Genomic DNA, 27,778 nt, shown 5'->3' with positions numbered 1-27,778 from the left:
ACTATTCAACCCCAAAAGTCAATGTTTGGCAGAACATCCTTTACCCTTTATAACCTCCAATAAATGCTTCTGGCAAGTGTTCAGAGGATCCTGACACCTCTCTATTGGACTCTTAGCCCACTGCTCATGTGAAAAGCTTCCAGCTCACTGACATTTTGTGCTTTCTCTGCTGCCACCGCTTGTTTCAAATCCCATCAAAGATTTTCAATGGGATTTAAATCCAGAGGCTGAGATGGCCACTCAAGGACATTCCTGGCCCCATCCCTGAACCAAGCACTGGTAGACTTGGATGTATGCTTGGGATCATTGTCTTGCTGGAAAGTCCAAGCTTCAATTTACACGCTGAAGGCATCATACTCTTCGCCAAAATGGCCTGATACTTCAAAGAATCCATGGTGCCAGTCACATGGTCAAGACTGCCATTTCCTGCAGCAACAAAACACCTGACTGACCCATCCCAAATGATTTGGTGCTTAAGCTAGCTGAAACCACATAAAACAGATATTATAAACAGGAAATCTGTGTCACTCAGTTATTTTAGAACAAATATCTCACTTTTTGAGAGATTTGTTATTCTACTGAAATGTATTATTATAATTTATCTTAAATCTGCTGGTCTGTCTTTCTTTCTGTAAGTATTTACAAATGTTAACTTAAGTTGTCACATTCATGTTGATAATATGAGTGTATATAAATATATGTGTGTGTACATACACTAATTCATATTAGCAACATGAATATAGGTTTACATATATACACATACATACATACCGGACTGGACAGGGGTCAGCATGGACACCCTGACTGGTCTGCAGCTATGCAGCCCCATATGCAACAAACTACGATGCGCTGTGTATTCTGACACCTTTCCATCAGAACCAGCATTAACTTCTTGAGCAATTTGAACCACAGTAGTTTGTCTATTGGATCGGACCACACGGGCCAGCCTTTGCTCCCTACAGGCATCAATGAGCCTTGGTCATCCATGACCCTGTCGCCGGTTCACCACTGTTCCTTCCCTGGACCACTTTTGACCAGGAAAACCCCACAAGAGCTGCAGTTTTAGAGATGGTCTGACCAAGTCATTTAGCCATCACTTTTATTTTATTTCCATCACATCTAGCCAATCACAACTCGCTCAAATCCTTATGCTTGCCCATTTTTCCTGCTTCTAACAAATCAACTTTGAGGACAAAATGCTCACTTACTGCGTAATATATCCCACCCACTAACAGGTTATGTGATAATCAGTGTTATTCGCTTCACCTGTCAGTGGTCATAATGTTATGCCTGATCAGTGTATATACACTAATTCGTGTTATCAATATGAATGTGACAACTGATAAGTTAACATTTGTAAATACAATAGTGACAGACAGAAAGAAAGAAAGACAGAAAGAAAGACAGAAAGAAAGACAAACTGGAAGAAAATAATGTTAAGTGGAGTAAATTGTGGCAGAAAGAGAGAAAAAGACCTCTCATTAACTGAGTCATTTTATTCACAGGTTTTGACAATGCTCTGAGCACTTCAAACATTTTCAAGAAAATCTGGGGGCAAGAACTGAGCAAAATTTCCCCTCCTTGCTCACTTTCTTTTCTTTTTGGACCATTAGCGGTTGGAGAGGGTTGTTAGAAATCTATAACTCCTCTTTTGGTTTGATGAGGGCTACTTTTCTAGGTGTAAGAACACTCTGGCAATCAGAACAAGTTATCAAAAAGAAACATCATTAGAGCAGTCACCTTGTCCTAACACTTCATATGCCTCTTTCTTCGGCTCTCTTTCTCTCTTCAGCCTTAAAAGCCTTCTCCAGATAATGGATGTATTTATAAGTGTGCAGAACAGAGCCAGTGGCACACCTCACACAAAGGTAAGGTGTAAGAGGCAGAAGACGAACAGGTTTAATGAGAAAAGGCAGAAAGAAAGAGTGGGAGAGAAAGAATGGGGAGAGGGGAGTTCGACACAAATGGAGAAATAAAGACGGCTGAGGAATAACCTGAATACATAATTCAATAATTTACATAAGGGTATGAGTACTGCATTTTTAGATTCTAAAGAAGTTTAATATATATATACATATATATTTTATACATATACATATATATATATATACATATATATATATATATATATATATATATATACACATACATATACATATATATTATATATATATATATATATATATATATATATATATATAGTGGTGGGAGGAGCAAACGTCAGACAGTAGGTGAGGTGTCAGGCCTCGGAGAGGCTTTTATTTAACAAATAAACAGAAAACGGTCAAAGACAGAAAATAAAGTGTCCAAATAACAGGGAACCTGGTGTCCTCGTCGTGCCAGGAAAACGTGAAGGAAGGGTAGTGAGCAGGTAAGGGGCGGGGTCGCGAAGGGGGGTGGCTTCGGCACAGCGGCTCGTCCTCTTTAAGCCATGACAACTGAGGGGAATAGCGGCCTGGCGTCCTAACCTGTCGGCGGCGTTACACATGCTTCTCCATTACAGACCGTGGATCCGGCGACTCACATCTATGGCGGTGTGGGAGTCCCTCCGCGCTCCCTTTCTGGACCCACGAGGACACCAGCGTGCATGCATGGGGGAAAGAGACCAGTCTCCCGAGGAGAGGCGAGCCCAGCATTTAACAGCGGCGGTGACGAGGCTTCATTATCTTCAGGTGTGCCTCGTCACACGCACAGTATTCAGACCCTTTGCTGTGACACTCATATTTAACTCAGGTGCTGTCCATTTCTTCTGATCATCCTTAAGATGGTTCTACACCTTCATTTGAGTCCAGCTGTGTTTGATTATACTGATTTGGATTTGATTAGGGAAGCCACACACCTGTCTGTATAAGACCTTACAGCTCACAGTGCATGTCAGAGCAAATGAGAATCATGAGGTCAAAGGAACTGCCTGAAGAGCTCAGAGACAGAATTGTGGCAAGGCACAGATCTGGCCAAGGTTACAAAAAAATTTCTGCTGCACTTAAGGTTCCTAATAGCACAGTGGCCTCCATAATCCTTAAATGGAAGACGTTTGGGACGACCAGAACCCTTCCTAGAGCTGGCCGTCCGGCCAAACTGAGCTATCGGGGGAGAAGAGCCTTGGTAAAGAGAGGGGTAAAGAAGAACCCAAAGATCACTGTGGCTGAGCTCCAGAGATGCAGTCGGGAGATGGGAGAAAGATGTAGAAAGTCAACCATCACTGCAGCCATCCACCAGTCGGGGCTTTATGGCAGAGTGCCCCGACGGAAGCCTCAATGCAAGACACATGAAAGCCCGCATGGAGTTTGCCAAGATGGTGAGAAATAAGATTCTCTGGTCTGATGAGACCAAGATAGAACTTTCTGGCCTTAATTCTAAGCGGTATGTGTGGAGAAAACCAGGCACTGCTCATCACCTGTCCAATACAGTCCCAACAGTGAAGCATGGTGGTGGCAGCATCATGCTGTCGGGATGTTTTTCATCTGCAGGGACAGGAAGACTGGTTGCAATCGAGGGAAAGATGAATGCGGCCAAGTACAGGGATATCCTGGACGAAAACCTTCTCTAGAGTTTACCTTCCAACAAGACAATGACCCTAAGCACACAGCTAAAATAACGAAGGAGTGGCTTCACAACAACTCTGTGACTGTTCTTGAATGGTCCAGCCAGAGCCCTGACTTAAACCCAATTGAGCATCTCTGGAGAGACCTAAAAATGGCTGTCCACCAACGTTTACCATCCAACCTGACAGAACTGGAGAGGATCTGCAAGGAGGAATGGCAGAGGATCCCCAAATCCAGGTGTGAAAAACTTGTTGCATCTTTCCCAAAAAGACTCATGGCTATATTAGATCAAAAGGGTGCTTCTACTAAATACTGAGCAAAGGGTCTGAATACTTAGGACCATGTGATATTTCAGTTTTTTTTTTTTTTATAAATCAGCAAAAATGTCAACAATTCTGTGTTTTTCTGTCAATATGGAGTGCTGTGTGTACATTAATGAGGAAAAAAATGAACTTAAATGATTATGTATATATATATATATATATATATATATATATATATATATACACACACACACACACACACACACACACACTGGTCAATGAAACACTCCTCTGTTACTCCAACCCATAATTTTAACATCTTATTATTTCACCATCATATCTAATATTTGTCCTCTACACAAAAAAACTCTCCACACCTGCTCTAAGAGGGGATTGACAAAAAAAAAAAAAGAAGCTCCTCTTAAACAGCTAAGGCAGATGTCGCTGTCTACTTTTTGCACAGCTCACAGATCTCCAACAGATCCATAGTTGCTGCAGTGGTCCCTTAAATGAACAGGAAATATGGCTATTGATGGCAGTCCAAGACAGAGTATAAGTCACATGATAACGAGGCTTATTCCCCATTGCGTGCGGCGGATTACGGCCACAGTCTGCGATCACAGTAAATCCTGACGAGGGGAAGAGGATAGTGAGATGGAAGGTGGGCTAAATCAGCTTTCCTCTCCACGGCTCTGTAACTGTGCGAACACACAGAGCACTTTAAACACTTTCATTAGAATTAGAGGAGAATGAAAAGCAGTGGTGCATGACCTCACGCTCTGTAGCACGGACATCAATATCAACACTAATACAAGAGGGGGATTCATAATGATCCTGCCCTTCCTTCAACACTTCTAGACTTTTAATACACTGTTTGTGACTTGTCAGTTGTCACTGTTGTTTCCCAAATGTAAATTTCTACACATTTCAAAACATTTCTACAAATTCTAATTTGATATAGTGAACGTCTTCACTGATATAGCAAATGAGACGATTAAATAATTAATTGTCCGCCCCCAATTATGGCTTAGTGCAATTGTCAAATCAATTTAAAGGGGATGTCTAATGCCATTTCATGCATTCTGACTTATTTACTCTGTTAAAGAATTGGATTTTCATACTAAACATGTCCAAAGTTTCAAAAAAGGAGTTGGACGTATGACAGAGTATTTCTGTGCCAAATACACTCCTTCAGGGTTTGTATAAGTTTCGTAAAGTTTTTTTGGAGTATGACCTTGTATGATGTCATAAAAATGGCTAAATTCCCTGCATTTTTTAAACAGCAAAATATATCGCCGAAAAACAAAATATAGAAGCGCTACACAGACAGAGGTCTTACCCAACCTGCTCCGTTTGTGACCGGCAGCCTCATCTGAACCGCATGTGACAGGTATGTCAATCCAACCTCTCGCGCAGTGGCCACCATACTGGGGTAAAGCATCGACAGCAGTTTAGAGCGAGATTGTCAGCAGATGCAACGATTAAGTCGACAGCGTCCGTAGTGTACGACGGCGCCAGCGTGAGTCAGCATTCGGGTGCAGATGGGCCTACGCTGAACGCTGAGTGAACTAGTTATTAGATGTTCAATAACAGTTCAGAGGAAAATGTGCAGAAGGCTGAGGATGTTGCATTATACCTATTCAGTGGCATAATAGAAAATAATAACATAAGAGCTGGTCTAATCCCTGGCTGAACACCATGATAGAAGACTTACCGACAAGAACAAGCTCTTAGAGAAACGCACAAAAGAAATGCATGTTTCCACATTGAATGGCATTATTATATGCTTTTATACACTTCATTATTATAGCTATGGAAAAGGTCAGTTTGTTAAACTAAAAAAGCATAAAAACATTGATGTTTTCTAAAGAACTATGTGCTGAATCCATTCATTCACATATACATATAGGTTAAATCTTACACACAGGTCACAAAACCTGGTTTTAATGAGTAGAAGTGATAGTTTCAATTGTCTGAGAGGACTTAAAGGACATCCATGCACTATATTGTGCTGATATTGATTATTTGGGATACAGTACAGTGTGCCGCTAAAGATACAAGTAAATCTCACAGTGCTGAATAAATACAGAAAAGGTGTAACTTCAGTCTGAATCAATAGCAATCACTGTAACGTACGCACACCCCTGATTTATTCAATCTAATGTGAATCAAAGCCACTGCCCGAGTTATTCCCAGTATTGTTGATCTCACACAGTGTATAAAGCTGCCGCCGGCTGTGAGAGCATCAGAGGATACAGGGGCATGACCCAGCTTCTGTGCTGTGAGCGTGTCTGATGCCACGATGTGCCTCTACAGAGACGGATTTCCCTGCCACACTGCTGAAGGACTGTTCTGATTAATGGCACCTAAAGGGTTAGTTCACCCAAAAATGACAATTCTGCCATCATTTACTCACCGTCACGCCACTCCAAACCTGTAGGATTGACTTTCTTCAGTGGAATACAAAGAAAAAAAATCACCCAGAAGTATTATAAAAGTAGTCTATTCAACTTGTGTGCAAGTTTTCTGAAGCCATTCAATAAATTTAAAAGGATTTTTCACCCAAAAATGAAAATTCTGTCATCATTTACTCACCCTCATGTCCTTTTAAACTCATGAGACTTTAGCTAATCTTCGAAACACAAATTATTTTTAATGAAACAAGAGGCTTCTGTCCCTCAACTGAAAAGGCCAGGTAACCAAAACTTGAGATCCATCACATGTAGAATTTTGAATGAGTCATTCTCCTGAGTGAGATTTTTTTTTCCAATTAATCGGTTGATCAAATTCACAAAATTGAAAAATTGATCTGATTTGTTCATAAATCAGACACAGTTCTTATGTTCCATTCATTGATTTAATAACCTGGAGGGGTTGCCTGCTCATTGGAGGCAAAGTGATTAATGACTTAAATTTGGTTTGTTTCTCACACAAAGCTATTGTATGAACTGCTTTAATATCCTTAAGTTACCAGTACTTCAAGTGTTTCCTTTCATATTCAAATGGAAGAAATTATAGTAGTTATATGGGTTTGGAACAGCATGAGGGTGAGGGTTGAACTATTAATGAATAGTTCAATAGAAAAGCAGGGCAGTGACCTGTAAATTCTTACAAATCCCCATACACACAAAGTAAAGCTGATGAGAGTTTTGGAAGAGAGAAAAACAGAGCGTGAGAGGGTGGGGGTTACCACACAGAGTCTTTGCTGTTAGCCATAGTCAGCATCCATGTATGTGTGTGTAAATGACTGATGAGGGGTTAAGGGGAGAATCCCACACATAGCTGAGGTGAGGAAACTCCTCAGAATACACTATCCATCTCTCTGCACCCCACACACCATTATAAAGTGTTACTGATGAACCTGAACTGCTGGGCTTCGCTCTCTATGGGCATGCTGCACAATACCAGCCATCAACCACTACGTGACATACCCTTTTGCCGTCACTGGATACAGTGGATCTGGCCCCATTTGATGTGTTTCCACTGTAGGCATGCTTGTTCTAGGTCAGAAGAAAACTTAAACATACTGTTTAATCATAAAAACACTAACATCAGGCCAGGGGATGGGATAACTTCCTCACAATGTAAAAAACAAAACAAAAACAACAACAAAAAAAAACCCACAACAGTCCTTCTAGAGTAGTTTTTTTTCCTTCATCATCTTTGTCATCCTAAAAAATTTTCACGCACACCGAGTCCGATGCGTATTAATCCATTGTGAAAAAATTCGCAAAACAATACAAAATGGAGTCTTCAAGCGGTGAGGATGATTTTGTTGTCCTCTCTCTTCTTAAAAAGAGAAAAAGGAAATATCGGATCCATCCAATCCTGAGACTGGGTAGAGAGGAAGGAGAGTTCCACCTCCTTATCAAGGAGCTACGGGATTATCCCGAGCAATTCAAGGTTTACTTCATGATGTCAGTGACAAAATAGATCAACTTGTTAGACGCTATACTGGATTTTGGCGTTCACTTCTACGGTGGCTCTGAACTGTCAAAACACCTCTCAAAATGCTTGCTACGGATGCGAAAAACACAGAAAATTTAACCTGATCCACCGTTTCGGAGGCAGTATGTAAACGTGTGACACAATGTGAGGTCATATTTATTTTTTACGTGCGAACATTTTGGACGAAAATTTCAGACGCAGTGTGCAAATCCTTAAAGGCCCGTCAGCACCAAGGGCAATAATGATACCTATAAAATTGTAATAATCATTGTAAGTCTACAAGAGTAGTGAAGTCCACATCACAGCTATAACAGTAACAACACAGGAACTATATTGTTGGAATCACTTCACTTCAGCTTATGAATGATAAAAACATTGAGAGCCAATCAGAATCTACCCTACTTTAAAGACCTGGAGCATTTAAAGCAGCAGACATTTCAACAATGCTGTTTATAATAAACTGACTGTTATCATGCATTGGTGAGGATGCTAATATAGTTATCATTCTTGGTATGAACAGGTGATAATGCAAAACAAAACTAGACAACTCCCATTATAACAAACAAAGTGGTTTGCACTCGATGTGATGTAAATTAAGTTGGCTCCTTATTTGTATTTTTGTTGTGCTGCAAAGTTACTGCAGTGACTTTATTTTCCATTCCTATCTTAAATAAAACATCTAGAAATACTATTTTTTTAAGAGATACTTATCATAGACATGAATGTGTGTGTTTGTGCTGGTTTTGCGGTAATGGCATCACACCAGCTTTGGCCCAGGCACCATTTTGGTGGAAAATGCGAGAACAAGGGAGCAAAATGTTTGCATTTTGTTTCTCAGTCTCTGCAAACTTCTGCACTTGTATCGCTTTGAGTATTTAAATCAGCATTCAAAATGAGAGACGACTCCATGTGAGCTGAACAAAGTGTGTCAGAAAAAGTCTAAAATGCTGTTACAAGTGATTGATGCCTGGCAAACTGTAAACTCAAAGCTGGGGCTCTCATAAGACATGCCTTAATATAGATCACAACAGCTGCCTGCCTACCTCATATAACCCTGCTAATCTGATGAAGCCACTCTCTCTACAAATCTGCTCGACTCCTGCCAAGCTCAATGTGTCTGATTAGACTCCGCCCACTCTCCCAGTCAATAGGGGATAAAATTCCTCGCTTCTCATCTGCATAAAGGGCCTTTAACTGTGTTTAGGTGGAGAGCGAAGGGAAAGAGATAAACATGGGGTGCAGAAATTAGGACGGAACTCTGTGGTCTCCCTCGGCCCAAAATCGTCTGTTTTCTCATTACACAGCCACTCTCCATTTTCTAGTCATCGTTTGAACTCAATTACTGCAGTCGTGCCAGGACTGAGGCCCTCGCTATTTCCCCCTTCGTTTGCATCAAATTCAGTTTGACAGGAGACAATTCAGGGAGATACAGACCTGCTATGAAGTGTTACAGTGACCGAAGCTAATTTCGCTACAGTAATTGCTTTGGTATTAAACAAAATGGTGCCACGTTGTTTATGTTAAAGAGCAACTCTGAGGCAAATTGAGGGGGAAAAGCTTCAAAGTAAAACGCAAGACTCTTCAAAGTTAGTAATCAAACTTTCTGGATAAATATCAGTCAGAAATGTGAACTGGTTTTAGTGATACCTTTGTAACCTGACACAGTACATGACTAACTAAACAAACAACTCTGGAATCCATTGACAGCATACGGAAGGTAAAGCACAAAAAAACCACAACTAAGTGCTATGCAATTTCTAGAATTAGCATGAATCAATCGTATTTAGTTATTGGACTTTTAAGGGGTATGGACAAGTCTCCAAGGGAGGTGGCCTACAGCTGCCCACTGGGTCTATTAGCGCAGCTCAACATCGAGCAAAGACAAAACAGTCGATAAACACTGTCAATCCCAGCAGCGCCCTGCCTCTCTGTCTTTTCTTAACTCAGACTGCCAGAGCAGAGGTGATTCCCTCAGTTTGAAGTGCTGACCATTTGATATTAACTGTTACTCACCAAAAACAAATGGATATGGTGAATAAAATGGTAAATGCTGCCATAGGGTTATCATGTTGCAAAACTCAGTGAACTGTCCAAATCAACGTTCTTTAAATTTGGCCACTGCTCTGTAAGTTTAGCACCAACACTGATCAAATGAAATGCCTGTCATTTTCTAGTCCTGCAAAAACAGTATTGGAGACAAGCGGTATGTTCAAATTCATAAAACATTAGGCGAAAGTTGTGAATGGCAGTGAAGTGATGCAACTGACACAGATAGGTCATATGACAGTGACAAGATGGTAGAGATTTAGCTCGCCTGAATTTTGTTAACACTCTGGAGTCGGGAAATGCGGCACGTTTTGCTGGATTTTTTTCACATAGCAGCAAAATCAACTTAAAATACTCCTAAAAAAGTCATTTTTTTTGTCAGAGAGACAGAATATATCCATTGAAACTATAGAATGTCTTCTTTCATTTGTGTACTCTCACAGTAAAAACTAAATGTTGTGCTTTTTGCAAAATAAAGAAAACTAACATGATGCGCGACCTGTCATCTCTCTTTGAATGAAGTCCAATCTGATAGTTCTCAGAAAATGAACTGTAACTTAGTGAATACTAATCACACAAAAATGAGACATATGTCTAAAGAAACATTGAAATGTCAGGTTTTAAATCATGTATGTCAAATCGAAAACTAATATTCTCTGTTTATGTAATCTGTTTGAAAAGAGAGACATGTCAGATGTTGGCGGCACAGCTCATTATCCACTAATTCGGCTACTCCCACGGAGCGCTCGTGCTATTCAGACGCAAATTCTGAGGTGATGCATGCAACAGAGTGAACGTTAACTCAGAAAAATGCCTCAAGCTTGGTCAGTTTCATGTACTTTTCATCATTTTGAGATGCGGTGAGGAATAATTTTAAAAGGATTTGCCTTAGAGGATGAGCATGACTGGTTTCACTTTCATTTCGAGGATCAACTAGATCGAGCCAATGATTGTGAAAGGTAAGTTGTTTTTTATTCTTAAGTTCTTTATTCTAATCGCAATATAGTGTCTGTGAATATTAAACCGCAAAAAAACTGTTTAAAAATGAATCCTGAATGTTTTGTGAGTCTCAGTGTGAATTAACGGGGCAGATCGACATGCAGTTTCATTTACTACACAACTTACATTAGTAAATTGCCATGGCTATTCCCAAACTATATTGCTATACTGAGATGAGTGAAATCAACTGAAATACGTAATAAATACTGAAATAAAATGTGTTAATGTATTAAACTGCACATTAACATTTAGGCTCTTTATATAACATATAAAATACCATAGAGGTAATATGAATGTTTAGACGCTTTGCATCACAGATATACTTTTTTTTTTTTTTTTTTTTTAAAGTATATTTAAATAGAAAAACATTATTTTAAATTGTAATAATATTTCACAGTATTGCTGTTTTTTTTTTTCTGTATTTTTGATCAAATAAATTCTGGACATTCTGAATGAATATAGGGGAAAGTGGAGTTGTGCCAGTTTTTACTCAAAGTGACTTTAAAGTGAGGCCATGGCAGTAATGCCTTCAACTTAAGAATGTACATATATTTCAGGACGTGGTGCATCCCTGAGAACAATAACTTCGGACCTGAAATAAATTGTTTCAGAAATATAACTTTTGGGGAAAAAAGTGGTCTAGTGGCACAACTTGCCCCTGGTGTGGGGTAAGTTGTGCCTTTGGGGAGAATACGTTGGGGTAAATTATGCCAGTCATTTCTGAAGTAAAACAGAACACTTTAATGTTATGAACTGTAATGCTATATGAAAGCAAGAAAAATTCAATATAAAATTACTCATTTAAGGTTTATTTAGATATTGTCACCCTATTAAACCTATTAAAAGCACTAAAACATGTGTGAAATGTTTTCAAACTTGTCTATAATTGTTCAGACACTACAATCAAAAAACCTTGATCATAGAAATGTTGCTTTTTTTAAGCTAAAATGTGCTTTCCTCTCATGCCATGTGTCTCTCTTCTTTGGAGGATGATTAATCAAAATGATGTGGTCACATGACCAATTTCTTCTATGGTTTTTCAGAAACAATGGGTGGAACTACTCCCCCCCCCCCTGGCACAAATCACCCCACTCTCCCCTAATGGTGAGATCACTGACTCGAAGCAGGAAGGTTTTTTTTTTTTCCCCTCTCCAGTGCATAAACACCAAACACCTTGGAAAGCCAGGTAAGTGATGTTCACTTATATCTCTGAACAGAATTTATTTCCAGGTAAAACTCTATACTCAAAATGTGCCCTCATTTATTCAAAATGTGTCTCATTTGTATTGTTAACTATGTTCTGAATAAACTACCAAAAAAACTACTTTGTACTTTGATTTTATTTTTAGTGTCCTCTCACATAGCCTACCTGACTGAAAGGCCTCATTATGTGGGTCATTATGCAAGTCATTATGTGGGTCTTTGTCTTCTCAGGTGTGAATCACAGCATTATTCATGAAGATTCACGCCTCCTGCATACTTTCTTGACAAAAATTGTCTTACAAAATTTAAATCAATATATTGTTTTATATGAACGAGTAGGCAGGATAATTTTTTTACATCATTTTGAAGAAAAAATTCTAGTCTACAACCTCCAATACCAAGAAGTTTTGTGAACACATATTTAGTATTTGTTTTGTGGCCGTATTTCAGTGACTTAAGTTTTTTGCTTTGTTTCAATAACCACACATAAAGGTTATTCTCTCAAAATTACAAACATGTACATACATGTTGCTCACATATTATGGCAGCCTAGTTCATGCTGAATACAGTGTAATGACACCATTGATATGTTTATAAGCAACTGAAAAAAAGTGCAAATGTCAGGGCATGTCAAAACTTCTCCAGGGCCCCAAAAATCCTCAGACTCCAGAGTGTTAATACTACCCATTTTGCACTATATTGAAACGGTTGCAAAGTACATTTTAAACCAAATGCAGCTTAGTACTCCTCAGGACCTTGAATATGTTCAGGTGTGTTTGATTAGGGTTGGAGCTAAACTCTGCAGAATAATGGACCTCTTGGGCTAGATTTGAAGAACAATGCATAATGTTATAGATGTGCATGAAGACAATCAAACATAAATATTCAGTATACATATGCCTATAATGCAATCCAAACAGGCAGCTTGTTAAAATTTGGAACAGAGCTATTATCATTGAGATGAAATACATTAAATCCTGTATTTACTGCACTGATAGCTCTATATAAGCATTTTAATGACCTTATACATCATAAATAGCGATTATCAGTCTTGAATTGTCGCTTTATGGGTTGTGCCAAGGAGAGATGAGAGGATGCCCATTTTCCATCCTGTTCTCTCTTTCTCCGCCTGCAGGTCATCCCGTGTTCACCCACTCTCCCTTGTCTGTCTGCCATTAGCCACGGTCAATTGGATTCCTGTCAGCACTGCCGAACTGCTGCTGGTCTATTTCAAACGGGTGGGTGAGCAGAGAGGGGGAACACTCATACACACACGCACGCTAAAAGACTGAAACACACAGTTCAATGTAAAATGACTAGCACCCAGTGCACTAGGGGCTCAGAGCGAGCGAGGGCATGTCCAACATTAGCATCTCTCAGAGTGTTAGTGATGAGGATCACACAGAATGAACCGCATGCGACAGAATGTGGTAATGGTCAGTCTGTTATGAGGAGGGCTGTGACAACGCTTCAATGTTTTGATGTGTTTGTGTGCCTGTGTGTAACAGTGTGGCTATTTCCTGATAAGGCAGAGCTGCCAGTTAAAGGTCAAAAGTCAACCGTAGAAATGAAAGTGTGTTTGTTGCCACAGTAACTCCCATGGTACAGGATTATAAGGTATGATTCAGAGGTTTGGCAAGGCTTGTGTGACTCTCTTGAGCTTGAGCCTCATAATTGACTGCTGCTTAAAACAATTCACCCCCTTTTTGTCTGTCTTTTTTTTTTTTTTTTGGTATTTTACATGCGAGGATAAATTCCCATAGCAACCTGCAGCTTAGAGAGAGGTGTGATCAAATTACTATTACTATGTCGCATCAGAGTCCTGTCTCAAATCTTTGTGATTTGAAAAAACACAAACCGCACTGTGGCCGCACATGTTTTTCAAGATTGTAAAACAAACTCTGGTACGGCAGATCTGGCCATCCCTCAATACATCAACTAATATACAACAACAGAGGAATAAAAAGTATCTGGCAACCATGATAGAAATATCTGCCAAAAAGAAGCATATGTGATGATACTTGACCACTCAGTAAAAGGATCCCCTTTCATGTCTTCTCTTCTCCACTTTCTGCTCTGTCCTTCTATTGCTGATTACACTCAATGACTGTTTCAAAACCTAGTACCCTTTGGGGTACATCACAGACAAACAAAGCTACATATCTAGGCAATGTATTTGGATATTATCGACCTTTCAGAATCACAGCTGCCTACATGTACAACGTTTGTAGACAAAATACAGGCAACCGCATAAACAAATCAAAGCTACCTAAAGACTCCATTTCAAGCTTCATAAACATCCAAATCATAGCTGGCTACATAGACAACATTTTCTGCATCACAGACACATCCACATCAGAACTACCTACCTAGCCTGATCATTAGGGAGTTTGTATGATCATATCAAATCTACCTATGATCTAGTGAGCATTTTACAAACCATAGCTTCCTATGTAAATAAATAAATCTTTAGAAGCATAAAATACTTAGTATGGTATAAAGAAAGTGTCATATAGACAATAGATAAATAATTTGCACAATCATTGTACTAAAGCCAAAATAAATTATGAAAATGTTATCTGAGAATTTTATGGTAAATAAAAAAAATTACATGTCTATGCTGTACTGCACGTTGCTTCAAGCAAAATTTTCAAGGATTTTTCAATATTCAAATCAGAAAATAAGAAAGTTTGAAAGAATTGGATCTTTTTTTATATAGTGTGAGCAGCATTTTTGGGCTTCGTAAAGGTCTTTGAATGATAAAAATTAAAGCCACCTACCTAAACAGCATTTCTGGACATTACTGGCTTATACAAGCATTCAAATGTGCTTATGGTGCCCAAAATGCTGCAAAGGGAACTCACTGTGTTCAGGGACACTATATGGAGGAGAAGTGAAAGAAGGTAAGGTAAGGTTGGATCTTCATCTCTCCCTACACAAATTCAATTATTCATAACAGTCTGATTGGCAGGAATGGTAATTTGCTGCTGCTGCAGCATTATTACTTTCATATTTTCCCCCTTGTTTTTCATTTAATTCTCTGTATGACTCCTCATAGTCTCATAGTCTCTCTTTTTGTCTTTCTTTTATTTCATTTCTGTCACTTTTCCACCCTAAGAAAGAGAACAGGAAAACGGGTTGAGAAAGACAAAGTCAGAATGTGTGTGTCAAGTATGTGCCTGGGTTTCTGGGAATCAGTGGGGCAGCGGCCAAAAACAATCTCCATCAAAACGAAGACATCCTGTCAATGTCATTCTGCAGAAAAAAGCAGTCAGAACCAAAGTGCGAGTGAGAGAGATGTTATTGAGAGGATGACTAAGCATGCGTGGCTGCAGGTCTGCATGTGTGTGAGTGTTTGGCGTGCAGGAATGTGTGAGTGCATACAGTGTTGTAGTAAGGTGAGTGTGTATGAAGGCCTGTAGCCTCCTGCTCTACTGCTGGTCCCCTGCCACTCCTCAGCATTGATTTAAACAAGCTGCTTCTGAGGGCTGAAAACTCACTGACCTGGAAAAGGGCTGAAAGAGGGAGAGACTGAGGGAGGGACATTCTGTATGAGGGTGAAGAATGGACAGGGAAGAAAGAGAAGCAGAGGGCAGGAAGAGTAGGATAGGGAAGACAACAGAAACATTTGCATCTGGCTACACCCCTTTAAAATCTTAAAGCCACAGAGATATAAAGTCAACATGACACCAAAACTGACCTCCATTTATTTTCTTAATTCATGTTCCTAGAAGAGGTGTTGAAATTAATAATTTCTATGATGCATCGTGATGCGGACATGGACGATTCTGCATCGATGCAGAATTAGACCATAATAGATTATAGCCTACTGACGTTTCTCTGATGTCATTTGTCGCATACGCACATCTCGCGTTAGCGTAAAATGGGGGAAGGAGGCGAAACTAAAACGAGTAATAAAAAAAAATGCACCCACTATTTTAACATTTACAGTGTGCGAGCGTGTGCATGCTAGAGTGTGTGTGTGAGAGCGTTATTGTAACTTAAATACACTACCTGACAGTTTCATGCGCTTTTAGCATTTTCTAGTGTATATTATTTCTAAATGCTCCTGTCGTATGCCGTGTTCAGACTTAAAGGAACACTGTTTTCGAACCCATTCAGCCGATCTCCGGGTCTGGCGGAACCACTTTTAGCATAGCTTAGCATAGTTCATTGAATCTGATTAGACCGCTAGCATCTCGCTCAAAAATGACCAGAGTTTCGATATTTTTCCTATTTACAACTTGACTCTTCTGTAGTTACATTGTGTACTAAGACCGACGGAAAATGAAAAGTTGTGATTTTCTAGACCGATATGGCTAGGAACTATACTCTCATTCCGGCGTAATAATCAAGGAACTTTGCTGCCGTACCATGGGTGTAATGATATTACGCAGCGTCTCTCACAAATGTCTCCATAGTTGCAAGGCACGCTCCCTGTAGAAGCAGGGGGTCACAGGCACTGCGTAATATCATTGTGCCTGCTGCACCCATGGTACGGCAGCAAAGTTCCTTGATTATTGTGCCGGAATAGTAAAACTCAACTGTTTAATTCTAAGGGGAGTTTGAAAAAGTTTCAAAAAAAAAAAAAAAAGTGGTACATTCAGTACTTTCTTGGAGCAGATAAAAACAAAAAGGGAGTTTATATATCTGACGGCTTGTATTCATTGACAAAAATGTAGCCATGTGCAGTAATATTGAAAATTGAGGATGCAACACATTGTGATTGACGTGTTGACATGATAATCGTAATACAAATGGAATTGTGAGGCCAGTGACGATTCACACCTCTAGTTCCTAGGATTACTATCAACATTACAAAATAAATTTGAAAAGACCAAATGAAAAAAATAAATAAATAAAAAAACTTGTTTTACTCTAAAATAGCCATATTACACAATTAAACTGGGTTGTAAATGCATTTGATGTTACTGTAACAAAAATTAATTTACATCATGACTGTTCTAAAGCCAGATTTTTTTTATTATTATTATTTTTAATATTATCTGGAAACAGAGTGAATATATAATAAAGTTTATATTAATAATAAATAAATAAATACAATTATTGATTAGATTAAATAAATGAATGAATTAAAATAAATAAATGTCATTTACAACATAATTGTACTTGAGCCAAAATAAATTATTAAAATATTATGTAGTAATAATATAATATAATATAATATAATATAATATAATATAATATTTGTACTATTATTCATATAATGCAATACAATTTATATTATTTTTATTTTATTTATTCTTTTTTTTTGTTTGTTTGTTCCCCAGAAGACCCTAGTTTGAAAACCCCTAATTCAGACAACGTATTGATGACAATGACGAATACTGACAGTGTCTTTCCTAAAGGTTTACACATATTGAATGATCTGTCCTTCACGGTGTCCCAGTATAAAATCTATAAAGCAAACACACAACCAAGAATCTTCTTTTAAACATGACAGCCTGCACCCTTCATGCTACATTTTCAGACTGCTGATTTTGGTCAATCACAACCCCTATCGTGCTCTCTTTTGCCTTGTTTCACAGCGAGTGAAACTGACGGACAGTACAGGCTCCTCATCTGGATAGCAAGTTCCGCATCCCTCGCTGCACCGGGGACAGGTTTCAAAGGCGCGCCACAGGAGTGCATTATCATGCATCTGATGGTGGACCCACCGTCAGCTCATTCCCCAAATTTCAGCATTTCCATCATGAAATCATTTAAAATAATAAAGGCGACGAGATTCGTCTCATCACTGTAGCAGCCAAGTGGAAAATAACTTTGCATTTCAAATGGCTTTTCATAAAGGAGACAGGCGGCTTCTCTTTTGTCAGATTAGTGCACTAGAACCTTCAGAATTGGAATGAAGGGTGTGTGAGAGCATGCACACACAATCGCACATTCAATGACAGTAAGTGGAAACAGAAAGCGCTCGGTCTCAATGTGTGCATAACCTACACCTATCGTTGCAGGGCAAGCAATATTTGGCTACAAAATACCAAGTATTCCCTCTACTTATGATAACATGCATAACACTTCCTCCTGTTCAAATAGGTCAGGGCTTGTGGGCCAAAAGGGTCAAGGCTGGAAGGCGAAAGAACCAGATTATTTCCTGTAAAGTCATTGAAAGCTGGTGTGGGGCTACTGCAAAGCTGCAGATACTGCAAACACAAGCCAATATCAACCGGGCACTGACATGACTCCATTTCATAAGGTATAGAGACTGTGATTATGAGCTGAATCAGAGTGGGTGGCTTACCATGAACATAGCTCTGAAGTTGCTGAGGTCAGTGAAGAGTTCCTCCACAGAGGTCTTCTTGGGGTCGATGGCGAAATACTCCAGCATGTTAAGGTAAAGGGTCACCATATTACTGTGCATGATGACCAACTTCTGGTACTGATCTCTCGCCTGCTTAGAGAAACTGTGAGGAATCATTGTCAAGGACTTCATCTAAGAGGAAATAGTATTGGAAAGTAAATGTTTTTCATTAAAATACATTTTCTCCTGTTTTGTGATACTTTTGGTTAATTAGGAATTAAATGAAATTAAATAAATAAACAAACAAACAAACAAACAAACAAACAAACAAGAAAAAAAAATCAATTTCAGTTGTTCCAGAGTAAAAATGCTGTTTCTGATTGCAGGTAACCAATTAATATCATTATTTATTATTATTATTTTCTTTTTATACACTTGCTACCCGCACATGCAAAACAAAAGCATATAAATAATCCACATGTAAACGTCCAGTCCATTTTAATTATGGCTAAAACTGCTGCACAGACCCAAGCGCTGTATCTATGACTGCTCTTTAGCCAATTAAAACTGTGCTGGTGTGTACAGTAGGAGGCCAATGCAAAACATGTAATTTATTGGGAAAGCATGTATACACAGGCATTTTATTCATCAACAAACATAATTATAGATGGTTAAAAGTACTTGCAGTGAATGTAAAATACCCAGTGTTTATGTTCCACACTCACTACGTTTATATCTAATGGAAGCTTGTGGGCTGCAAATCTCTGCAAAGCCCGTGTTTTTAAGGTGACCCTTATAGCCACACTGAACAACCATAAATTCTTTCAGATCTTAGCAAGACTAGAAGAAAAAAACACAAACATTTTTCACTTTTTAAAGATAATGTGAATAGTGCTTGTCTTTGCAAAACTCACCACTACAATGACAGCATTTGGCGGACGCTTTTTCCCAATGCGACTTGCATTCAATCATTTTATCAGTTCATGTCTACACAAACTACTGTAACCTTTGCTTAACAAGTCATGCAATTTAAGGTGTCTCTCATGTCTGTAACACAAATGGTGCAAACATCAAAATTATAATGAACCCTTAACCAGCAATTCCAGTGTCATGGACATTTGCAGTCAAAACTTGAAATATATTACCATAGAATGTATTCATTACCAATATATTGAACCATCTGTTTATATTTTCTAAAGGCCCTGACAAAAGAGTCAAAGAAGTCCAGAAGCAACAATATCCACCAAATGGAGAAGGGTTGGCTCTCCACAGAACATAAAATATCTATTTTATTTCAATTCTCGTTTTCGCATTTTGGAGGATAAAAACACTGTTACAGACATGACATTTCTCTGTTACAGACAAGTGTACCGCAAACGGTTATGGATTATTTATAGCATGCGTTCACACCACCCCTCATGCTGTGTAACCAGTGTGGGACCCACTTTAAAATAAATCTACACAAGTCTACATCAGAGGCAGATGCAGTTTTAACCTTAATATTGTATTTGAGGTTTTTAAATTATCGGACTGATGGCACTCCAATTTGTTGTTGATCATTAGTTGTTGATCAAGATTGAACTCTTTTAAAACATGAAATGATAGTTGGATAAAAATATAACTTTACTTTACACACCTCATATGTGGTGGAAAACCAAGGTGAGTTCCTTCAAATTTATATTAAAGCACATTAATGCAGTAAAATACAGACCTAAATGCATAACTTAAATAGGGTTTTGTTCTATTTGGTAAAAGCATTATTTTTTCATGGTAAGATTGACATTTGCATGGCATTGCTCATAAGCAATATTAATAGTTACAAATGCCATTAATTAACACCCTACACATGTTCACTTGCATATCACATGAACACACTGCCATGTGTGCACGCTAAAAAAAAATAACATGCTGGGAACACAACTCTGGTGTGAGAAAATGGGATGGGTGAAAATCTTTGATGAAGATCAAAGTTTTCTTTTTGGAATGGAGAGTGAAACCATCTACATACAGGCTGACAAAGAAAGAAAACAGAGGGCCAGAGGGAAAATATATACATATACACGTGTGTGTATGTCCTTAGGGTTAGACAAAGATTTTTACAGTATATAAACAAGTGCTCAGAAAATATTCTTATTATTTAGTGCTGTATGATTGAAGTGTTTCACTAGGATGTACAGATAAAAAAGCATGACTGACCTATAACCCACACATGTTCATTCTCAAGGGCAAAGAGCTCTTTTCATATCACACTCAGCCTAAGCTTCACTGAGCCCCATCAAATGTCTATAACAAAAATTAGCATTATTTCACACACATACACATGTATGCACTGACACTGTGACTCTTACCAACATGCACAAACCCTGACATGAAAGAGAATCTAGGTCTAATCCTTGCTGAGAGGTCAGAAATGCCTATGCAAAGAAGGCAAGCTTTACTCCAAATATCATAACTAATATTTTGACTTAGATGTAGTTTTTAATTAGTAATCCTGTTTGAAGCTGGTTCCTCACATCACACTATTCCCACACCCCAAAAAATGTGTTAAGACTTTGGTGCTAAGACGTCCAAAGAGTTTGCTTTTATTACTGGCATTATCTTGAGGGGGTGCGCGTGTGTTTATGAGGTGTGTGCACGAGTTGCCCTCGGGGTGAACCGATTTCAGTAGGTTGTGCTCTCAGATTGACTTGTGAACAGCACCACGGCAGTCCCTATGAAGTGCAGTCACACTACAAACAGATCTGTAGTTAAGTGCCACAACAGATGACAATCGCACCTGCTGTTATTCATCTGTCTTTCTTACTTTGAATCTTCAGGGTATTTTATAAATAGTTATAAATAACGCTGTATCTGATTAATCAAATACATATTCACTACATGTTCAACTCATACATTAGTATCTTAAATCTCAAATGAGTTTGCTTTAAAAATGAGTTTGCGTTGGCATTAAAGGGTTAGTTCACCCAAAAATGAGCATTCGCTTCTCATTTACTTTGAATGGGTAATGTCATGTGTTGCTGAATTGAATTGTGGGTTTCGTCGTGTCGCCTCAGAAGTTTTACTTTGAGACTTACTTTGAGTGGCTACCAACATAATCTTAATAATAAATATATATTATATATATATATATATATATATATATTTATATATATTATATGTATGTATGTATAGCAAAATCTCTGTTGTGTGGTTTGTAAGCTCATAGCTGACTTGCATAATCAGGCATCCTAGGCAAGGTAAAAGTGACTATAAGCCAGAATTCTGCTAAAAAGTAGTCATCTAGAGACTGGATGGAGCTACTCTAACCCACACATCTCTCTACAGGACTCAGTATAACAGGTCCTCCATGACTTATTCATGATGAAGACATTATAAGGGAGGGCAGACAGGCCGGACAGCTATGCTTGTTCGGCATACACATGAAATCTTTTGGGAGTTCTTTCGGTTACATACGCACGCAGATCTGCTTTGTGCGTCTCCTCTGCTGTCCTTTATACTGCGAGTTCATTCACGCCCTCCAAACACACCTGCTTTGGCTCTCTGATTAGGGAAAGAATGGAGAGCAGGGGACGTGCTCACCTAATGAAAGGACAGACGGTGTATGAGAGCGAGAGATAAGACTTCATTAACTTTAATACTGATCTGGTTTCTGGTGCTAAGAGCTCAGAGGACAGAAAAGGGCCTGCCGTGTGGAGCTGAATGGTGTTAGCAGTGACAGAGGAAAGAGAGAGGAAGGTGGACTCTGGGTTTTTCTTCTAAGTGACAGAGAGCTAAACTAAATAAAGAGAGAGAGGCTGATGGCTGACCCTTGAACACAAGCTCTGTGCAGAGGGATAGAAAAGCATCGATTTTTTTCCTGTACACCTGAGCTTGTTAGACACTCTCATACTGTACACCTACACAACACTTATGAGACACACTTTTAACAAACCCCATGATACAGTATCTGAGATACACAATCACATGTGAACACCCCTTTCTCATTAACTATTTCAGATGCATACATACTAATAGGTGCATAAAATGACTGCCATGCAGTCTCCCTAGACATTTACAGTAGAATAGGACATCATGTAATATGCTATTATAGGGAGGATCAATCCTTTATGTTAATGGTTTAAAAATAAAATGTTAAAAACAAGCACATATGGATGTAATATTCAGGTGTTCACATACTTTTGGCCATGTAGTGTCCATAAAATGCAGCCTCTGTTTAGATTGTATAAGTTTAGGGATGTCAAATACTGATAATCTGAAAAATTCTATACTATTTTGTCTAATAAATGAATATTTAAACACTAAAATATACCATGCTACAGTTAAATTTAGGCATTATGACAGTATACCGTACAATATGGAAAATGGATGTTCATTTTCACAAGATTTACATTAAAAGGCCCATTCACATCAAGGATGATAACTAACGATAACGATAAAGACATAGTTCTAAAAATAAAAGAATAACAGTCCAAACCACAACTATAATACCAGCAAAGAAAAAAAACAAAAACAATATCATTGGAATCACTTTCAGAATGTTTTTTTTTTTTCCCAGCTGATGAACGATAAAACCATTGACGGCCAATCAGAATCCATTCTGCTTTAAGAGTGCGTGTATTTAAAGTGGCAGACTAAAAAACTGCAACGCACACTTAGAATAAACAGAACAATATAGTCCGCTGGTGTGAAGGCTAATATATTCATCATTATAGTTATTATACTTGGAGTGAACGGGTCTTAAATGTTATTAAATTATTATTGTTTTTAAAAATGAACTAAGTGAGTGTTAGATGGCAAATGGTAATCTAAATGACAAAAAAAAAAAAAAAAAAAAAAAAAATCACACACTCCAAAATCATCTGATAACTGCTATGATAGTAATATATCATGCATCCCTAATAATTCAGTACATTACTATACTTACAAATGCAAAACTGGTTTTAACTGCTATCTGAAAACCTAGCAAGCTAGCCACCAAGTGATAGGGCTACACGATATATTGTTTTAGCATCTACACTGCGATGTGTATCAGCGATAGTCACATCACAATGTGCGCATCAGTGATAGTCTCATCACAGGGTGTGCAATGTCTAGTATAGGGATCATTAATCCGCAAAGTTTGACCATCATACAATGAAAGTTTATGATTTGTATGTGTTTTAGGTCCTGTCAGTTTAAACATTCAAGAGATTTTAAATCATTTGAGCACAAGAAGGTGCAAAAGAGAGCTCAATTTTGAATGTGCGGCTGTTTTCTTTGCGCACATACAGAGCCACACAGACGTATGTGAACACTGAATTCCGTTCTCTTCCATATCTATTTGTGCCTGAATGGACACATACATGCAAAAGATTGTCAAAATGAACGCATCTGCGAGTATCCTCGTAAACACAGTTACTTATGACTTGGACAAATAATTGAGAAAGAAAAATGGAAGGAAAACGGATGTGTTACAGTATTTTGCATCCGCGCATTCGGATATTAGCAGCCTAATATCACTGCTACTTTGTGTCATGAATGTTAAATCAAACAAAACACTGAGAAAAATCACTTTTGTAGCTTTAACACAGATTAATTATATTTAATTTATACAGTGAAGACTATGCAGTGTTGTTTTACATTTGATTATTCAATTCCTGTACCTGAATACTGTTAGACTTACCTGAAAAATATAAAGCATTATTTATTTAATTAGTATCTTTTTTTCTATTATATTTATCGATGCTTGTAATTTGTCATTATTCACTCACCTACAAAATCACTCTAGATTAATTCTATCCAAGTAGAGCTATTCAACTCATCTGGTGATTTTTTTTTCCATATTGCAGAAAAACAAAATATCGCAATGTAATTTTTTTTCCAATATCGTGCAGCCCTAACAAGTGAGAACATTTTTGGCATCATCAATGTGTTAAAATTTTAAAATCAGTACTCCAAAATACTGTCTAGCAGGGTAGCTCTCTAGAATCAATGCATTCATAAAATATATCAGTAGGGACAAGGCACTAAATGTCGCTATTAAATAAAAGAAAAGAATAAAAAACAAATGAAAAGTAAAAGACTTGAGCAGACAAAAACAAAACAAAACAAAAAAAGCAGAAAAGGCAACAGAAGAAAAAAAATAAACAGAGAAAAACAATATGGATGAGAGCAGGGATGTAGGGTGGAAGACAGTCCACTATGTGGCTGGTGAGTAAGATAATAACCTCCCCTGGTAGAGTCTAGCTAGAACAGCGTGAAGGGTAGAGCAGTCGGGTCAGACCCAGAACACAGGCATCTACTGCCGGCATTCACTGGATCATGAGCACCACACTAAAGTAATAAAGTAAAATCAGTTTTTTGCCCATGAAACAGCAAGCACACCAGCAAAAAATACAACATTCGGTATGCCTGAGCCCAAGTAAGAAAAATGAATAACGAAGCTAGACAAGACTACCTGCTCCACAAGGCTGTACAAAACGCACAAAAAGAAAGGTTCAATGAGGATAATTTGGGTATACATTTTGCTCAGCGTTTAATTTGTGCCATTGGTATCTCCCCTGGCAACACGTTGGGCTTTCAAACATTTGCCATTTGCAAAGGAGACAGCATCAAGACCGCAGGGAACAATTTCGAGTGCAATGACAGACAGCAGGGAAAAGAACTAACAAGCAAGTACAGGAATGTACAACTCCATTATCAATCCAGGTTTCAATATAAATAATTTATTTGCACAAGCCAACATGAACTCTGATTAGTGTTTGTGAATGTGTGTGTGTGTGTGTGAGGTTGACAAGGGTACCAGAAAATGTGTTGCCACCATTTGCAGGAGAACTAACGATGTTGATAGCAGCACAACAATGAATAAGTGTGTTTAGACAAAAAAATGAAAATAAAGAAACAAAGAAATGTACAGTGTGTGTGTATGGAAACGTGTGAAAGGATATTGCCATCTTGCTGTGGAACAGGTCCTGCTGGTCGTCTGTGGAGCTGAAAGTGTCCAGATCCTTCTCCAACTGCAGCAGGTGTTTCTCCATCTGTTTCAGGCTCTTCTCAAGGTTTTCTGCTGATACTACACACACACACACATAGAGATTTAAAACAATGCACTGACACGCTTTACTTACAGCAGATCCAAAATGCATGTTCTGAGACGACAAACAATCCGCAGAAACTAAGTTCTGTTGGACAGGGACATTCACTGGGGGAAAAATGGTAGAGATTTCAAAGCAATAATGGAAGGGAAGACTTTCAACAAATTTCAGTCTGTTCCTCACACAAAGCTGCTGTATGCCTTCAGAAGACTCTGCAGTCATATAAACCCCATATACGATCTGTTTTGCGTCCTTTTTATAGCTTGACAGCAAACAATTCATTTAAAAAGTAGTAAGAGTTGATGTCTGTGCTTTAGACGTCAACAGTCAAGATGTTTAATCATTTTTTAACTCTGAGGTCTCACTGGTGTTAATCATTTCATTTATTTTTTTTATTTCAAAGCAATTTATTGCCATTTTTTTGCCATTTTTGTTGTATATTCAATACATTCGTTGTTTTGTTTATATACGCAATTACAACAAGAAAAAAGGATAGTATTAATAAAGAAAAGGGTAACACTTTACAATAGTCTCATTAGTTAATGTGAGTTAAAATTAAACAAATTAACTAAAATAAACTAAATTGTGAGTTAAAATTAACTAACAGCAATTTATTTGTAACAGTATTTTTAATCTTTGTTAACATTAAATAAAATACAACTGATCATTAGTTCATGTTAGCTCAGATTCATTAAATAATGTTAACAGATACAACTTTAAAATTTTAGTAATGCATTAATGTTGAAATAAAAATCAACTAAGATCAATAAATATTTTAGAAGTATTTTTCATTGTTAGTTCATGTTAACTAATGTAGTTAACTAATGGAGCGGCATTGTATCACATTGTAAATGCTACATTTTGCACATCTGAAGTGTGTCTTCAACTGGAGTGTAAATGTGCGTAGTCAAACTATGAACACCTGTCGCAGTGACTGTGCGCGGAGGTTTCTATTCTCAACATTTGATCAATATCACATAAGTGATTGTCTCTCACACACATCACTGAATAGTTATTCAGTGCAGACTCGTTTAGGATGTATGAGGTTAGGATTTATGCTATTTTTTTTTTATTTGTGTGTATGTGTGTGTGTAGGTGAGTTTGTAGACCTAAGTGGTAAAGAAATTACACAGGTCAGCTTTATAGCATACCATTTCTAAAAGGTTCAATGTTATCTAAGGATTTTAACGATTAAACGACGATCAATTAATTGCCGATAATACATTTAATCGATTAAGCAGGATCATGAGAGTGCATGCTGCTCACCCGTCAAACATAAAGCAGACATGAGGAAAAATGAAGCGAGCGGGTCGGAGTTATTTTACAGCTAGAGTTACACCTTCATCATGACTATAAGTTTGCATGTGCATTCGCAGCCTTTTGTTTTGTGCAAATGCAAGTTGTAATATTGTGTTTATTTTGTGCAGGCCTATCTATATCTGATTCATCTCATACAGGATGCATTTGGTTAAGAATTAATGCTATAGTAAAGCGTGCCGGTGATCAGCTTCAGCGCATGCAGCTCAAACAGCAATGCACAACTTATAATGACTATGATTGGGAATGTCATACTACATAACATGACAAAGAGAACAATATTGTAATAAAACATTGTGAATTATTTGGGTTTTAGTTGCCGTTTATTTGTTTCATCGCGTCGCTCCAGGAAGTGTGTCCACAACATGAGTCACCCATTCTGAATAGCACTTAACTTAGTTCAAGTTCACTTGTACAGTCGCGTCATTTTGTGCAGATACAATTCGTAATATTATGTTTATTTTGTATCCTATATTACATTTAATATAGGATGCATTTCTTTGAGTTAAATAACACGCTAACAAAGTGCTCCAGTTTACAAGTGTTCATTCAGTGCGCAGCTCAAACAGCACTGCACGACTAACTATGATTGGGACTGAACACTATTATAATAAATTGTTGTGAATTCATTGGGTTTAGTTGCCGTTTTCAGCGTGTTGTTCCAGGAAGAGCGTGTGCACAACAGGAGTATTCTGACAAGCACACATCTGAGGTGGCGTTGGTGACACGTTGTATTAGTCGTTATATTTGATTATTAAATAAGTAATTTAATAAATGATCAATCACATCAACTCATTTTACAATCCTACTAGCCCTTTATTTAGATTAAAAAAAAACCTTTTCATTCATTTAATGAGGAACATGCCATTTTGAGCAGCATTTGCACACTGTCATACCGCTGACTATATGCCACGGCAGTAGACGCATATTGCAGTATTAAGGCTAACGATTAATCGTTAATTTGAACAACGGAATGTGTGTTAATTGACATTAATATCATTTTTTAAAAGATATATTTGGTTCATTATTATTACATCAGTTCTAGTAAGACCAAACCAGGTCTGTATCTTTCACCCATTCCTTACACATGCTGGTAGTTTGATGAGGTAATTATGTGACTTT

At 38.0% G+C, this 27,778-nt stretch overlaps 1 protein-coding gene across 9 annotated transcripts in view; it reads right to left on the bottom strand.

Moving 5' to 3' along the window:
- The window catches only part of diaph3 (diaphanous-related formin 3), a 333,418-nt gene that overhangs the window by 86,760 nt on the left and 218,880 nt on the right, over positions 1 to 27,778 (bottom strand). For all 9 annotated transcript variants that reach the window (XR_007182073.1, XM_048171951.1, XM_048171952.1 and 6 more), the window contains 2 exons: positions 25,193 to 25,317; positions 18,267 to 18,431 (listed from right to left, as the gene is read on the bottom strand). Coding sequence is in view for 8 of the 9 variants with exons in the window: in XM_048171951.1 (XP_048027908.1) it covers positions 18,267 to 18,431; positions 25,193 to 25,317 (290 nt within the window). In the remaining variant the exon portion in view is untranslated. The remainder of the gene's footprint in view (positions 1 to 18,266; positions 18,432 to 25,192; positions 25,318 to 27,778) is intronic.

This window comes from Megalobrama amblycephala, linkage group LG21, assembly GCF_018812025.1.
Source record: "Megalobrama amblycephala isolate DHTTF-2021 linkage group LG21, ASM1881202v1, whole genome shotgun sequence".
Taxonomy (NCBI): Eukaryota; Metazoa; Chordata; class Actinopteri; order Cypriniformes; family Xenocyprididae; genus Megalobrama; species Megalobrama amblycephala.
This window is presented reverse-complemented; position numbering and strand designations above follow the sequence as displayed.